Source organism: Purpureocillium lilacinum, assembly GCF_023168085.1.
Source record: "Purpureocillium lilacinum CBS 284.36 DNA, scaffold_2, whole genome shotgun sequence".
Classification (NCBI taxonomy): domain Eukaryota; kingdom Fungi; phylum Ascomycota; class Sordariomycetes; order Hypocreales; family Ophiocordycipitaceae; genus Purpureocillium; species Purpureocillium lilacinum.
Genome location: NW_027072112.1, coordinates 1,008,743 through 1,023,925, shown reverse-complemented (window position 1 = coordinate 1,023,925; position 15,183 = coordinate 1,008,743). Strand labels below are relative to the sequence as shown.

At 54.9% G+C, this 15,183-nt stretch overlaps 5 protein-coding genes across 5 annotated transcripts; 3 read left to right on the top strand and 2 right to left on the bottom strand.

Annotated features, from left to right (window-relative positions):
* Positions 1–753: 753 nt before the first annotated feature.
* PLICBS_002141 (uncharacterized protein) lies at positions 754–1,738 on the bottom strand (the record flags this gene model as incomplete). Its single annotated transcript, XM_018321771.1, has 4 exons — positions 754–1,013; positions 1,071–1,292; positions 1,343–1,517; positions 1,583–1,738. 4 exons carry the CDS (start codon positions 1,736–1,738, stop codon positions 754–756), a joined length of 813 nt encoding a protein of 270 aa, XP_018179250.1.
* An 853-nt stretch (positions 1,739–2,591) lies between these two features.
* On the top strand, positions 2,592–4,257 carry PLICBS_002140 (uncharacterized protein; the record flags this gene model as incomplete). Its single annotated transcript, XM_018321770.1, has 4 exons — positions 2,592–3,063; positions 3,120–3,493; positions 3,557–3,853; positions 3,913–4,257. 4 exons carry the CDS (start codon positions 2,592–2,594, stop codon positions 4,255–4,257), a joined length of 1,488 nt encoding a protein of 495 aa, XP_018179249.1.
* A 2,545-nt stretch (positions 4,258–6,802) lies between these two features.
* Positions 6,803–8,166, top strand: PLICBS_002139 (uncharacterized protein; the record flags this gene model as incomplete). Its single annotated transcript, XM_018321768.1, has 3 exons — positions 6,803–7,324; positions 7,380–7,671; positions 7,745–8,166. 3 exons carry the CDS (start codon positions 6,803–6,805, stop codon positions 8,164–8,166), a joined length of 1,236 nt encoding a protein of 411 aa, XP_018179247.1.
* Positions 8,167–10,493: 2,327 nt separating this feature from the next.
* PLICBS_002138 (uncharacterized protein) lies at positions 10,494–11,597 on the bottom strand (the record flags this gene model as incomplete). Its single annotated transcript, XM_065599962.1, has 2 exons — positions 10,494–10,672; positions 10,892–11,597. 2 exons carry the CDS (start codon positions 11,595–11,597, stop codon positions 10,494–10,496), a joined length of 885 nt encoding a protein of 294 aa, XP_065456034.1.
* Positions 11,598–13,945: 2,348 nt separating this feature from the next.
* Positions 13,946–15,032, top strand: PLICBS_002137 (uncharacterized protein; the record flags this gene model as incomplete). The annotated part of the gene is made up of 2 exons (XM_018321765.2): positions 13,946–14,287; positions 14,340–15,032. 2 exons carry the CDS (start codon positions 13,946–13,948, stop codon positions 15,030–15,032), a joined length of 1,035 nt encoding a protein of 344 aa, XP_018179244.2.
* Between the last annotated feature and the right edge of the window lie 151 nt (positions 15,033–15,183).

Here is a 15,183-nt window from a genome sequence, read left to right as displayed (position 1 = left end):
TCTTCGATCGCGTGGGCCTACTCGCGCACGTGGCCGTCGCATCTGCGTACTGGACGACGCGTCAAACAAGGCTGCTCAAAAAAGTATTGATGAAGTCGCAAAGTCCATGTCACGTACTGCTTTGGCCGTTTAACCGTTGGACCGTCGCATTGTCATGTCGGGTCTCGCAAGAAGCTCTGAAGTAGTGCCATCCGTCCCACAGGGGGCGCTGCCATCTTCGCACGTGGGCACGCCGTTCGTGAAAAGCCCAACCAGGCTCCGGCGACCCAAAATAAACTAGGGATGATCAGACAAGCGAAGCAACCTTCGCGTGGAGACAAGTTCCATTAGTACGAGACCATAACTGCTCCGAAGGAAAGAGTCGGAAACGCGATGGCCAGGAATGGACTCACGATTGGGCTGCACAGAGTCTGGTTCTGGTAACGTCGGTGCGAAGCCCGAGTTTCTTGGCCTCGACCCTCGTGCGGGGCGGCACGGCAAGCCACGAGACAAGGGGAGGTGCAGCGGCGTTACCAGGCTGGGCCACTTGTCGCCCTCGCCTGCAGCTCTGCAGCAGCATGACGCCGGTGCGAAGACCGGGACTTTCGCGTCTTGCCTCTTCTGGTAGATTGCGTGCAGATCGATGGACCGACTGGTCCTGTCACACACCTCGGAATTGAGCAGCTGGTGGTGAGCACTGGCGGCTCAGCGGCAGGCTTATTATTGCTGTTGTGTACCTTCACTATCTCCAGCTACCTCGACTACACAAACTATCTAGAATGCAACTTGATGACCCGCCTCGACACTTAGCATTGGCGACCCGAAGCCGTACGTGAATGCACCCTTCTCGTAAGACTCTCCCTTTTTGCGCATGTGAGTGGCCGGCCACTCCTTCTTTCTGTCCTCGTAGTAGCCCTTGTGCAAGTCGCCCTCGCTGGCGCAGTTGTACGTGGCGTAGATAGCTTTGCGGTCGGCGCTGCTCGTGTTCGGCCCACTGCGGTGCGCAAGATACGACGTGAAGATGAGCAATTGGCCTGTACGATGGTTGTTAACGATTACATCGCCATCTTGCGAAGAAAGGCCAAGCTTACCTGCTTCCAGCTCGACAGGCGCCCATGCCTGCGAATCTACCCAGCCCTGCTCGATGCAGTTGGTAGTCTTGTTGATGGGAACTTGCATCTCGTGGCTGCCATCGACGACCTCGAGGCCGCCATTCCGGAGATTGGACGGGTCCACGCTCAGGAGGATCGTCAGATGCTTGACATCCTTGATGTGTGTGTAGGCGACGGCGTCAATGTGAGGGGCAAAGCCGCCTGCTGGTGTCAGATACCCCGCGGTCGTACACACAGAAGAGGAAACATACCGCTTCCTGACAACTTGTAGTTGATCTTCTCCTTGAACAAGAGCATGGGCTCTCCAGCAAGGTCATTCAGCAGCCCGAGAAGCTTCTCTCCTCTGAGCAGGTGGTTGAAGCCCGTATGGCCGTCGACAAAGTTCTCTGTGCGGCACAACACGCGTTCACCCCTGTCGTTGACCTCCTGCGGCCGGGGTCAGTGAGTGCGTACACTTGAATTGTGCGAAGGCACGCGAGCTGGCAACGTACTTCATACGGCATAAAGTCAGACTCCTCGGTAGGCGTGTAATCATGAACCTGCTGAGCCCAGGCTTGCAGATTCTTTACCTCCTCTGGCGAGAGGAAGTCACGGACAATGAGATAGCCATTCTTCTGGAAGAAGGCACTCTGCTCCGAGGTGACCATTGTAGCGGCAAGGGAGGTGTCGATGTGAGCAGGAGCTCGATGTGAGTGAGCAAAGCAGGACCCTGTGCGACTATTGGAACACGAGACAAGTACGCACTCGTTGATTTGACAAGATGCAAGTTGAGGCGACCGGGTTTTAATAAGCATGTAATCCGGACCGACGGCTCTAATCCGACGGCTTCAGTGCCGCACATCTTGCCGATGAGATGTACTTCGTACAAGTTCGCCGCCGCCCGACATGTTACATCAGCCCTCGATGAGCGCCCAAGCCCGGATCGCTGCATCTGGATTCTGGACATCGATGTGGACCCCTGCGACGCGCGACCGGTTGCTGTTCCTGGGAGCACCCCTGGCTTGCCGCCACGCATTGACACACTGGTTCAACTGTCACCGTCCTGCGGCGCAACGGAGCCCGGCCCCTCAGCGGGCCCGCCTCCGCAAGCCTCCCGTAAATCACAGCTCCGGACGGGCCCACGTGTGCGGGTTCCGACGGGACACCGGCACCCTTCGCGACCAGGACGGCAGGGGAGACTTGGACTTTCTTGATGGAATCTGTACGGGACCGGCCGTAAACGATTGCATGCTTGCCATGAGAAGCCTGCAAACATTTGACACGGGTGCAACGGCAATGATCTGCTCTAACAGCCTCTGCTCCAGCCTTGGCTTTGACGTGCCGCGTCGGCGCACGTGGGCATGCGCTCGCGCATTCCAGGCTCGCCTCCGGCGACGCGGATACGCAACTGGGTGAGGGCCTGGGTATAGAAAAGAGCATTGCGGTCGTCCTGAATGTTGCGTACTCAACCTCCCCATTCAGCCCTGCGCAGTCTCACCGTCTGGGTCAGCAATTCCCATCATGGCCATTACAGAGTCCAACAACAAGATGGTCGTGGATGAGATCGACGGCTCTCGCGACGACGGTGCCGTCAAGGACTCGTCTGATGTCGTTGTTGAGACCACCCCACCCCAGGTTAACTGGGCGTCGTCCATCACCATGGTCATGGTGGGTGGCATGGCACTTTTCTCAGACGGATACAACGCTGCGATTGTCGGATTCATGAACCCGGTGTTGTCACGACTGTATCCCGATGACTATACCTCGTCCATCAAGACAAGCGTGTCCAACGCGTTTCTCATTGGCGAGGTGTTTGGCATGCTCTTCTTTGGCTGGGCAATTGACAAGCTTGGTCGTCGGAGCGGCATCCTCTGGGCCACCATCTTCCTGGTTTTGGGCATCATCCTTGCAACTGCTTCACACGGAACAACTAACACGGGCATGTTTTGGATGCTCATAATTGGACGTGGCGTCGCAGGATTCGGCGCAGGAGGTAACTGAGACTTCCACAACGTCGGGCTTGCGACAAGAGTGGCTGACAGATGACAGGCGAGTACCCTACCTGCGCAACAAGCACGACCGAAGCCAGCGATGAGAATGTCCCTATTCGACGCCGCCGAGGGATACTCACAGCCGTCGCTACTGACTTTGCGATTGATCTCGGATTCGTTGTTGCCGGTATCGTCGCAATCATCGTCCTCGTGGCTTACCACAACCATCTGAGTGACGGTCTTTGGCGTGTCAACTTCGGCATTGGCATCACGCTGCCGGTTGTCCTGCTATTCTTCCGCCTGCGACTCGTAAACTCGACCCAATACCACAAGCATGCCATGAAGAAGCAGATCCCGTATCTTCTTGTCCTCCGACGCTATTGGAAGCCGATGCTAGGCACCTCTCTGGCGTGGTTCATGTACGACTTTGTGGTAAGGCTACCCTGATAGACTTGAAGAGTACCCGTCGCTGAGCAGCTTACGAACCTGGTACAGACTTATCCTTTCGGAATCTTCGGGTCCACGATCCTCGACACGCTGAACCCAGACGGCACGCTACTCCAGACCATTGGCTACGGCACAGTACTCAACTGCTTCCTCCTACCAGGCACCATCATTGGCGGGTTTCTCATGGATCGAATCGGCCGCAAGCAGACCATGACCCTGGGCTTTGTTCTGTGGTCGCTTCTCGCCTTCATAATCGGCGGAGCGCTGAAGCCCATTCTCACCGTCTTTCCCCTCTTCGTTGTGCTGTATGGCATCTTCAATACGCTCGGCGAGATGGGCCCTGGTGTAAGTCGCCATACCTGCTGCTTGGACACGACAACCAATTGACTAACACGCCTTCATAGGTCGCAACCTTCCTCTGCGCTGCCGAGTCTTTCCCCACCCCGGTGCGCGGCCACTTCGTCGGACTCGCTGCGGCTGTGGGCAAGGCAGGCGCTGCTATTGGAACACAAGTTTTCAACCCGATCCAGAACTCTTTCCACGACGACGAGAAAGGTGTCCAGGGTGTGTTCCTGATTGGCGCTGCCTTTGCACTAACCGGCGGTGTCATCTCATGGTTCCTCATTCCGGACAAGGAACAAGATCTTGAGAGCGAAGACGTTCGCTTCAGGCGCTACCTCGAGGAGCATGGATATCACGGTGTATTTGGGGAAGACGTCAAGGCAACCATTTCCGCCAGTACTGCTTAGGCTAGTGCGTAGGCGATTGTATGCACATAAACATTAAAAAGAAGTATCCTTCCTCGTAATGCTGTGGCATGACCACTTCTCATTTCGCCATTCCTAACCCCGCCTAGCCGTTTGACCTTCCTGGCACGTCAGGCTTGAAATGCTTCATCAGTGTCTTGTTGCCGAGTCTCTCCACCCTTCTTCTAGCCTTTGTTTCATCTCTTCTTGCCTGGTCTAGCTGCTTCCTCTTCGTCGCCAGTACTGACCGGATCTCATGGCTGGGCAGGAGGGCCAGAGTGTTTTGGTCTCGCACACTCAACTGTGAAAGCCGGGCGGCGAGGATGGCCGAGTCTGAACCGTCTCTGGTAGCGATTTCCTGGCCTATTCTTCTTGACTGCACCGAGCCAATCTGTGCATTTCCTGGCCTGTCGGATGGTGCTTGTTGGGCAGGCCGCGACCGGACTGGCGCCTCGCGCAACGTTCTGTGACTGAGCAGCTTGCCCGATGGCAGCCGTAGGGACGCTTCGTCTGGCCGCGCGCGTCCCGCTAAATTCTCATATTGCGACTCCGGGAGCTCGTAGAAATCTTCCGTACCTGCAGAGATGTCGAATCGGCAGTGACCCTTCGCAGTCATGTGCTGCTGAATGCCCTCGATGGTGCTGCGGCGTGTTGAACACAATATGCATTCGCGGTATCCATAAATGACGAGATGTAGATACCAGATCAACGTTTCTAGATCGACGGCTAGGCAATCCTGATACGGGACGATGAAGCTATGCACGGAATTCATGTGGGCGACGTTGCTGTCGAATGCGTCGCTCTCATCTCCACAGAACAGGCATTGCTGCGGATCAAACGGTGGCGCTGAGCCTTCGTCTTCCGTATCACCCCCATCACTCGCAGCCTGATCTTCATCAGATTCGTCCTCGGGCGAAGATGGTTCCTCGGCGTCGACAACGCCGTGCGCCCGGGCACTACGGTCTCTAGGCGGCAAGACGGCTGTTCCTGGAGTCGCCACGCGACACTGTAGTTTGTAGACACTGTGACATAATGTCAGTCAAAGATAGATGAGCCATGCCTCTTTACGTACTGCGACTCGCTTTTCGCGTGCTGGCGAAACTCAGCAGACGTTGCCAGCGGAATGTCGCAAAGCCTGCAGTGGAAGGCAGCGATCGGCGTCTCCATCGTCAACGCGGTACGTGAGACTTGTTGCTGAGCAATAATCATATACACGCTCGCAATCCAATTGGAGGAACGTTTAATATTGCTGTGAGCGGCTTAGCACCAGTCGGTGATTATGGACACTGTTTGACCAGCATTTTGCTTTGACGCGATGCGCCAGCTAATGTACTGATTTCTTCCATTGGAACACGGCACCTTAATCCGCCTGAATCCGGGTATTCGCCTGGAAATTGCTTGGTGCCAAGTTTCGTTACCCACATGGGCTCACTTGCCCAGCAGTCTGTACGCTGGATCCCTTGGGCTAAAGCGCAAGAAAGCCACCATTGGCCCACCAGCACGGCCAGAGCCAAAGGACTGCTGATCGGTGACTCACACGAGGTATGGCTCACTCTGGCACGTACTGAGTCAGCGCCTTCTGTCCCGAGGGGGAGAGGTGAGCATTGCCACCGCTAGCTGGACCCTGGCGGTAGTGGTGATGCGGGTGGGTTGTGAGTTGTGACGTAGGACCGCAAACTTTACGAGGATGTCACGGCTCCAGATTGCCCAGCGCCCCCAGTGCCGCCTGACCCCGCGTCTAGGAGACTGTTCGCTGACAGCGGCCCCCCTTGTGGCATCCCCATATCAGGACAGCCATCTGTGAGGGGGCCCGAGGGACAGGGTTCCCGTGTGGCCAAATGCTGCATGGCGTTCTATCTTTTCCCGTCGGCGGGGTCCCAGGACCTGCGGCCAGACCGTTGTGGCGATCGGCTCTGTACCTGTTGCATGCAGTCTGCAAGTGTTTCCCTCTTAGGGTCGAATGAGTCCAATTCATGCCGTACCAAGGTTCAGCTCATGCTGTACAACATGATGGGTAGCAGAGAATGAGCTTGCGCAGTAGGCGGACGATTCCTGCGAAGGGGTCGGGCCAGCCTCGCGAGTCGCGACAGATGGTCAGCAGGTGATCTGGCAGCGGTACATGCAAGAAAGTAGCACAGACAGCTGCAGATAACAGGTGAAGCAAGATAAGATTTGAAACATTTCACTAATCAAAACTCCTATGCGACATCTGTTGCCATTGCATAGCCATTGGAGCCCATTCCTGAAGTAATATTAGGTTTGCGGTGCCGGTTCGAGATTGATCCGTCACCTGGAGGCGCGGGGCTTGGCTGGCAGCATGAGGTCGTGCAACCACACGCCTCAAGATGCTTCTGGTTCGCCCGTGGTACGCTATATGTTGTAAAGCCAGGAACTTCCCATAGAAACAGATGTGGGTGCATAAAATAAAGGCGGTGGTCGCTTTCGAATCAACGCTTTCGCCATTCATGTCAAGGCTGGCACTCATGAATGCACCGCATTACAAGTCCTGTGTCAATCGAGGTATAGAACTACCGGAGGTATAGCCATCATGACGTTTTCCAAGAATGCCACCGACCAGCTTCGATCTGTCATGCGAAACGCTGTCGCCGGGCCAGATGGTATCCCTGGGGCGACAGTGGTAGTCGTCAACAGAGATGGCTCCGAGCTTTTCGCCCACTCGGTCGGCAAACGAGGCGGTTCCATTGACGAAGATATGACACTGGAACATGTCTACTGGATCGCTTCGTGTACGAAACTGCTCACCGCTATTGCCTGCCTGCAACAGGTCGAAAGGGGCGTCTTGAAATTAGATGCCAGTGACCAGCTCGAAGACCTTTGTCCCGAGCTGAAGAGCCTCATGGTGCTTGGCCGCAATGGCGACCTCGAACCAAAACGGAAAGGCATCACGCTCCGCATGCTGCTTACACACACGGCTGGATTTGGATATTCTATTTTCAACGAAGAATTGCGAGATTGGAGCCTTCCGATGGGCATTGACGAGTTTGCATGCGACTTTTCGGAATTGGACGTACCGTTGCTGTTCCAACCAGGGGAGGGCTGGGAGTATGGGGTAAGCTCAAGACCTTTGGGGCATATAGATGTAGGACTACGGCTTACATTTATAGGTAAACATGGACTGGGCGGGTGTTGCATTGGAGAGAGCCACGGGAAGCAAGCTCAACGACTACATCCTGGCCAACATATGCGAACCTCTGGGCTTGGAAAACATGAACATGTTCCCGACCTCGAAGATGAAGGCGGTGCTTGTGTATATGCATCAACGCTCGCATGACGGGACATATTCGACTCGCGACCATGTGTACCGGCGACCGCTTGTGGCCCTGACCAAAGAGCAACGGGAGGCCCTCTTTCACAGCGGTGGGGCAGGCATGTTTGCGAAGCCGCAGGAGTTCTGTCGTAAGATCATAGATGCAAAAGTTTGCTCTGCCATCCCTTGAGTACAGAGACTGCTAACGTTGCATTACGCCAGGCGTCCTTTGCGTGCTTCTGAACGACGGCATCTGTCCTACCACAGGTGCCCAGCTCCTCCGCAAGTCCACAGTGGACGAGATGTTTCGCAACTCCATCCCCGACTTTCCGCAGTTTGGCCGCCAGGGCATTCCCAGTGCAAAACCAGACCTAACAAATCCCATTCCGGACTTGTATCCAACAGAGGGGAACTCGTCGCAGGGGTTTGGTCTCTCTTTCATGCTTACAGGTGGTGCTACGGGCCGCTCCGCCGGGACCGGGTGGTGGGCTGGACTCCCGAATCTTTTCTGGTGGGTGGATCGTGAGCATGGCGTCGCGGGTATGGTCTGCACGCAGATTTTGCCATTTGCCGACCCCAAGGCCTTGGGTCTTTGGGTCGGAATTGAGGCGGGTGTGTACCAGGCGCTTGCAATGAAAGAGTGACTTGGCGTTCGAGCTCGGAAGAGCAGAATGCGAAGACAGGCCGAGCAGTAGGGTGAAGGGACAATCTGAGGTCCAATGTGACATTTTCTATTGGCTTTCACTTTTTTCGCAACCGGAAATGAGCCTATTCATGCATGTCCTCTTGCTCCTTGAAAGGCTTAATGCTGTGGCCATGCGGGAACGACGCGCCTGTCGCAAGTTAGCGGCCTGACTGGGGCCAAGTTCAGAGCGCACCAGGGAACAGACTCACCAAATTTTGGATGGACAATGTAGTTCTCTTGGTAAACATCAACTGATTTCTGCTGTGAGTACTCCATTACTTTCTTAAAGTCCACACACTGGTGCGGCGCTGTCTGGTTGACGATTGGTAGTGCATTTATGTCCGTCCACATGTGCGTGATAATGGACGGATCTCCTCGACACGTCGCGCCCATACGAAGGACCTCCAGGCAATGTTCTGTGATGGGTTAGCTCAGACCTGTCACCATGCCAATCAACATACGGTTGTGCTCTCGATTGACCGCCAATTCCCTCTTCGTAGCGTTAGGAAAGTAATAATCTGGTGACAGGCTCTGATATAAGCGTTTCTGGGCGCCGTTAGCAGACCGTGATGAAAGTCAGGTTGGCTCGACGTACGATGCAATGGAGCTCATGGAACACGCTCAGCATTCCCAGATAACCGCCGTCAGGGAGTTTGACTGCCTCATGCTCTCGCCCCCAGCGGTGAACCCAAGCATCTGACACACGAATGTTGTTGTCTGTCGTTGTGAGAACCTCGTCGTGCACCTTAATCGCGAATAGAGTCTTACATTGAAGCAAGTCCCTCCAGGCTTCGTCGACCTCTGGCCTAGGCTCGCCTGTGTAAATGCCATGCGGCGGTCCCTGAATTGGAAAGATCTCCAGGTGTGTCTCGTCTCCAACAGTATTCGCCGGTGCTGAAGTCTTTATTTAGCTGACCGCATTTCTAAGCGTACCTCAGGAGGGGCTTACAGTCTACCAAGTCAAATACCGAAGCAGTCGTACGAAGACGGACTGTCGACAGCGCAAATATCGTCGAGTATGCTAAGATAAGGACAAGGTGGAGGATCCATGGTCCAGCTCTACGCGTCAGGCTTGTTGGAGGCTCAGCATCATGCTGAAGGTCGTCCAAGCTAGAAGATGATCTGTTGTCGGAGTACAGTGGAGTGTAGGCTTTCTCTCCAGACGGCATTTTGATCTCCCAAGTCGCCTTGGCAATCAATGAACGGAGAAGCAGGCTGGGGGAGGGCGAGGCGGCGCTTAAGGGCGGTCAAGTTGACCGTTGCAGTCGGTAAGATCTTGTGACCCGGCTACGAGGTGGCGGACGTTACGTGGCATTATACGTGATTAAAATGCTCTAAACCATGCATCGGTACCCAGCTTGAGCAGTATGATTTCCCTTAGTCCTTGATGAAAGGGCGACATGTGTATGTGAGCTGAGCATCATCCTTTCCGTTCTAGGTATCCCGTCAGCATGCCCACCCTCCTGTCCCAGCTGGGAAGGTAAACGCAAGTTGACTTGCGATGGCTTCCTTGGCGTTCTTAGTTTACCGGGAGTACAGCTGCGGGATCTTTCTCTCTCCAAGGGTAAACAGCAATAGTTCAGTCGATCGTCTCCGGGCCTTCCGATGCGTGGGAGATGGACAATGTCGCTGTCAGAGTTCGAAGTGCCTCACGGGAGCTGTTCGAACCAATCGCCTCGCCTCCTGGGGTTCGGATCAGCGGCGAAAGACGTCTGTCAGCCGCGGGGTGGTCTAATTAAGCTTAGGACATAGACTCAAACGTGCGAGAATCATAACACCCTTGTTACTTCACCGCCACCCAGCATAGTCCGGTGCTAGAACGTCGCTTACATTCGCACAAGCCAATGAGTCCACGGAAACTGGTTGAACAGGCAGTGACCTGCCAAATGCAGCGCTTTACCTGCATGCCCAGGATGCAATTCCCTCTCAAAGGTTCCTGGTGCCGCGCGCCATTTGCTCCGGCTGACTGAAGGGCCCAAAGATAAGAGGACTGAAGTGGTCTGGTGACACAACCGAGTTCGGGAGACAAACCATCCAAACATTTATTGAGAGGCTTGCTCGCCAAAGTTGCCGCAGCTATTGAATTGAACACCGGTTTCACCAAGCTTGACCCAGACACGATGAAGTTCTCTATTATGGTCCTCTCGCTGGCCGCGTGTGTAACGGCGCTGCCTGCGAGCCAGCCAAATCGCCTGGGTGCGTTGTCCAGCAACAGTATCCTCCAATGACGACAACTTGCGGACTGACATTGACTATGCTGGCAGAGAGTACCAGCGCGGATGAGTCCTACTTGCCAATGAAGGCTCGCGCGGATACGAGCGCCGATGAATCGTATCTCCCGATGAAGCGCACAGAGAAGAGCGCCGACGAATCGTATCTTCCGAACAAGAGGACGGAGAAGAGCGCTGACGAGTCGTACCTCCCCAACAAGAGGGCGGACACGAATGCCGATGAATCATATTTGCCTATGTGAGGCCGCGGAAGATGTGAACGGTCGTCCATGTCGTCGACTAGTGGGTTCGACATCTGGTGTTGGGCCACGGGCGTCCGATACATCGACAGGTACAAAGACGCCTTGGCGCGTAGTCATGGCTTCACACAATCTCTACTTTGTCGCTTCCCTTGACACTGCTTTGTGTGAGTAACTTTGCTGGTTTGCAGATGGTTCAAAGTGTGGTACGTACACTCAATCATGGCTTGCCAAATTTCGTCCATGTAGAACAGGGACGAGATGTGCCCCCCGGGAATCATTTTCAGCGTCGCGTTCTTGTAGTTGGCAGCCAACCAGTCGTTCGTGCTTCCGCCTACGTGGTCTTCTTCTGAGCCGACGACGAGAACTGGCTTCGACGCATGATCAGCATCCAGCGTCGCGGGATTGAATCCCCAGTCGGAGTGGATCACGTCCGACACCTCAATGAATCCGTCCCAGGTCTGGCAGCAATTGACAGCTCCCTTGGCGAGCCTCGTGATGAATTTCTCCTCCGTCAGGCCTTTCCTGTTCAACCAGGTAGCAAAAGTCGCGCGCTCATCCGGTTGCATCCGCGCAAAGAGGGTCTGATTAAGAAAGTCTTTGGCGCCATCCAAGGTCCTGAACTTGGCGGCAAGGAAGCTGCTGGTCAGACGCTGCAGAAGATGGAAGGGGACGAGCTGCGACGGCGGGCCGACGGAGACCCAGGTCTGCCAATTGAGCGACTTTGCATGGCCGGCATGGTACTTGAACGGTGAGAAGCCCGCGAGGAGCATGCAGCCTGCAATCTTTCGGCCAGCGGGAAAAGCGTCGTAAGGGGCCCCGAATAGCATCTGCGCCTGGACGGTTCCGTACGAACCGCCCGCGACGTACAGGGTGTCGAAGTCGCCCTTAGGGTACAAGTGGGCCAGCAGAGCCGTCATGTCGCGTGCCAGTGCAGTGTGGTACGATTCTCCCGGCGCTCGAGCGCTAGACCTGCCCATTCCAGGGAGCGTTGGCGATATCCAGTGCACGCCGAGATCGCGGCATGGCTCCGGAACATCCCGAGCAGTGCCAACGCTCATTAAACCGCTGAAGAAAAGGACGACCGTCCGCGACGCCGGTGGGCCATTGTGGGCGAAAGCAACCTGCCGGCCGCCGCCAAGGTCCAAGACATGCTCCTCGTCGCCTCTCTGGGCATCGTACGGAGTCGATGGGGGCATGACAACGGCAAGGCTTCGCTTATAGACGGGCTTCTGTTTTCATGCAAGGTCTTGTGGGCGCGACCCGAGGTGGTTGGCGGAGCAATGACTTGTCAGGCCGTTTGGCGAAGAGGTTGCTCCTGGTAGAAGTGCCCGTGAGCTCTGTGTAAACGTGTCGTGGATGCTGGCGCTGTCTCCAACTTGACGACAGTGCAGTTTGGGGTTTTAAGTTGGAGCCTTGACAATGACGCGGCACCTGTGGCGCCGTACTTCGTATTGGCCTTTTAGGTGGCTGCCTAGTGACCCCATGCAACGCCGACACTGTAGGGGCGTCAGCACAGAAACGCCGGCATGACAAGATCATCAGTGACGCCTTGCAGGATGCCGAAGCACGCTTTGAGGAGAGGCCCCACGAACCTCACATGCAACACAGCCGGCTCCAAGTGCCGCGTTGGCCATCTCCCTTATGCCGAGCCTTGACTTGCCTGCGCTGTACCTTGACATACAAGCCCCGTAGGACCCTCGGGATTGGTGGACAAGGGCTAGTGCGTATGAGCGGATCTGTTGGTGGTTCACTGCCACCGTGAGTCCTCCCATTTAGCTTGTGTTGCTGAGATCCTCGGTCTAGCCGAGCCTCGTCCGACGTGGGTTACAGTTTCGCATACCACTCTCATGCTACCGTAACACCAGAATACATCCTTTGACGGATGCATTCTATAGCACACTGGCCAAGTTCTCGTACCCAGGTCGGGCAATGACCCGCTCGCACGGTCACCGCTTTGTCCCCGGTACTTTGCCGAAGCGGAAGCTGGATGAGCCGAGAATTTGGGGGGTTCAAGTTCGGATGCCTTGCATATTCATGCAAGACGGTGAGAACAAGGATCCTGCTGTGGAACGGTCTTGGCTCACAGTTATCTGATCTGATGTTTGACGGAGCGGTGACGGAGTTTCTTCGAGCGGCGGTAACCGCGTCCCTTGTAGCGAAGCAGACGGTGACGATACACCGCTCGGCGTGGAGACTGGATGGGCGCATGCCAAGAGCATGGCTAACCGGGGTCAAATAATCGCAGAACAGCCGACTATATAGCTCTCTGAGGCTGAGCGCCTGCTATAGGACGCCACGCCGGGGGCCGAAAGTGTTGTAAAACAAGTACTACTGCCAAGGCGCTCCTCCATGTGGACCGGCTGTATGTACGCGTTGCCGACCTGGATGCGGCTCATCTAGCATTTCACGCTGGGCATCTCGTGACTACGTCACTTGTGGTCTCCTCTTCGTACGTAAAGATCATCCACATCAAATCTTATCTGATCTGATCCCGGATAGAAGTGTTGCCAAGAGTGTCAATATCCCCGCAAGACGAAGCAGTAGCATTATCATCATAGGCCTTGGCCATGAGAGGTTTTCGGATGGAAGTGGAACGTTAATGACGATCCGTTTCGTGAGCACAAGATTCGAGTCGGTGAAACAGTTAGTATATCTAATGATCCATCTTGTCCTGGGCGCTCAGAGAGAGTCAGTCGGAAAATAAGTACAGACGACTCTGGTACGCGCGAGGATACCACCTGTAAGCATGTCGTCGACAATGGTATTGGGCAAGATCCTCCTTACCGCCCTTCTCACTTCTCGAGTTGCAGCATCCACAGGACATCCGAGTGGCGATTGGCCATGGCAGACATTTAAATCCAGTCCGGCACAGCCGCCATCGCTGCGGATAAACAAACACGGCAACACGTCGCCTGGATACCTCATCTTCAACCAAAATGGACCAGAAGTGCACAACTACAGCCTGTTTATCATGTCTGACGATAATGAGCTTGTTTGGCAGTCTGAACGCAACGGCTTTGCCGATTTCCGGGTGCAAACCTTTGAGGATAGTCCAGTCTTGACGCATTGGCAGGGACTGGCGCTGGGCGAGCCTTGGGGATTCGGTGTTGGAATTGTTCGGATATACGACGAATCGTACGAAAACATATATAATGTGTCTTTGACAACTGCACAGGAAAACATCATACCTAGCGGAGGGCTGGATTCGGGGATGCTCTTCTCATACCTTGACTTTCACGAATCGCGCATTACGCGAGACGGCACTATGCTCGTGACGGTCTACAACGTTACAGAGCACGACCTCTCGCCATACGGAGGACCGAGGAATGGTTGGGTCACTAACTCCCTCTTTTACGAAATGGACATCAAAACCAACACTGTGTTGTATCGATGGAGCGCCCTGGATCACACGGATCAAATACCCATTGACGACGCCATCCAATTTCACCCCCTCGAGGATTTCGGCAAGAACAAGACTCTACCTTATGACTACTTTCATCTCAACTCCGTTGACAAGCTTGACGATGGATCGTACATCATTTCATCGAGATTTTTCTGCTCGATATTCCGCCTCACCCCCAACGGCACGGTTGAGTGGACATTTCAGGTGCGACACAGGTTTCACTGTTAGCCTGGTGCCAATGCTTACCCGTACGCAGGGAGAGAACGGCGGCGACTTCAAACTGGCTTCGGATATATCGTTTCGGTACCAGCACGATGCTCGAGTCCGTCATGTCGGAGAGGACTTCATGCAGCTCAGCCTGTTCAACAACGACAACTCTGCCGTGAAGTCAGGTGTCAACGAGACTACGGGCATATTCGTGACGCTAGACACAAAGACGTGGACGGCGACTCTGGACCGAGAGCTGGTTGATCCGACTGACCGCGTCTACGCCAAGTCCCAAGGAAACACGCAGTTTCTTGACAACGGTAACGTCATCCTGGGATATGGGTCGACGGCGAAGATCAAAGAATTTACCCCGGATGGTTCCGTGGCCATGTCTGCAGTGTTTGGACACAAGGACGGGACAGTATTCTCCTACCGGTCATATCGCTTTCCGTGGATCGGTCGGCCAAAAACGTCTCCCAGCGTCTATGCTTGCATTAAGAGCAATGAGACACAGGTGTACATGAGTTGGAACGGCGCCACTGAGCACAAGACCTGGCAAGTCTTTGCCGGTTCAACAGAGGGCGATCTTTCTTCCCAGGTGTCGGTCGCAAGACAAGGATTCGAGACGGCCGTGACCCTTTCAGGTCTGCCAGCATTGATTCAGGTTGAGGCGAAGACGGCCGACATCGACATTCCTGGCGCAAGGTCTGCTATTACTCGAGCAAAAGAACCATGCACTTGATACACCCTCAATGGCTTTACATGTAGGCATGACTGGATGGATATATGGTCGCAGCGATGACGGAGAAAGTCATGAGTTGTGGTACCAATTGGCATATATAGCCTGCACTTGATATACTAGTTACAGTTCTCTGAATTTCTTGCCATGGATC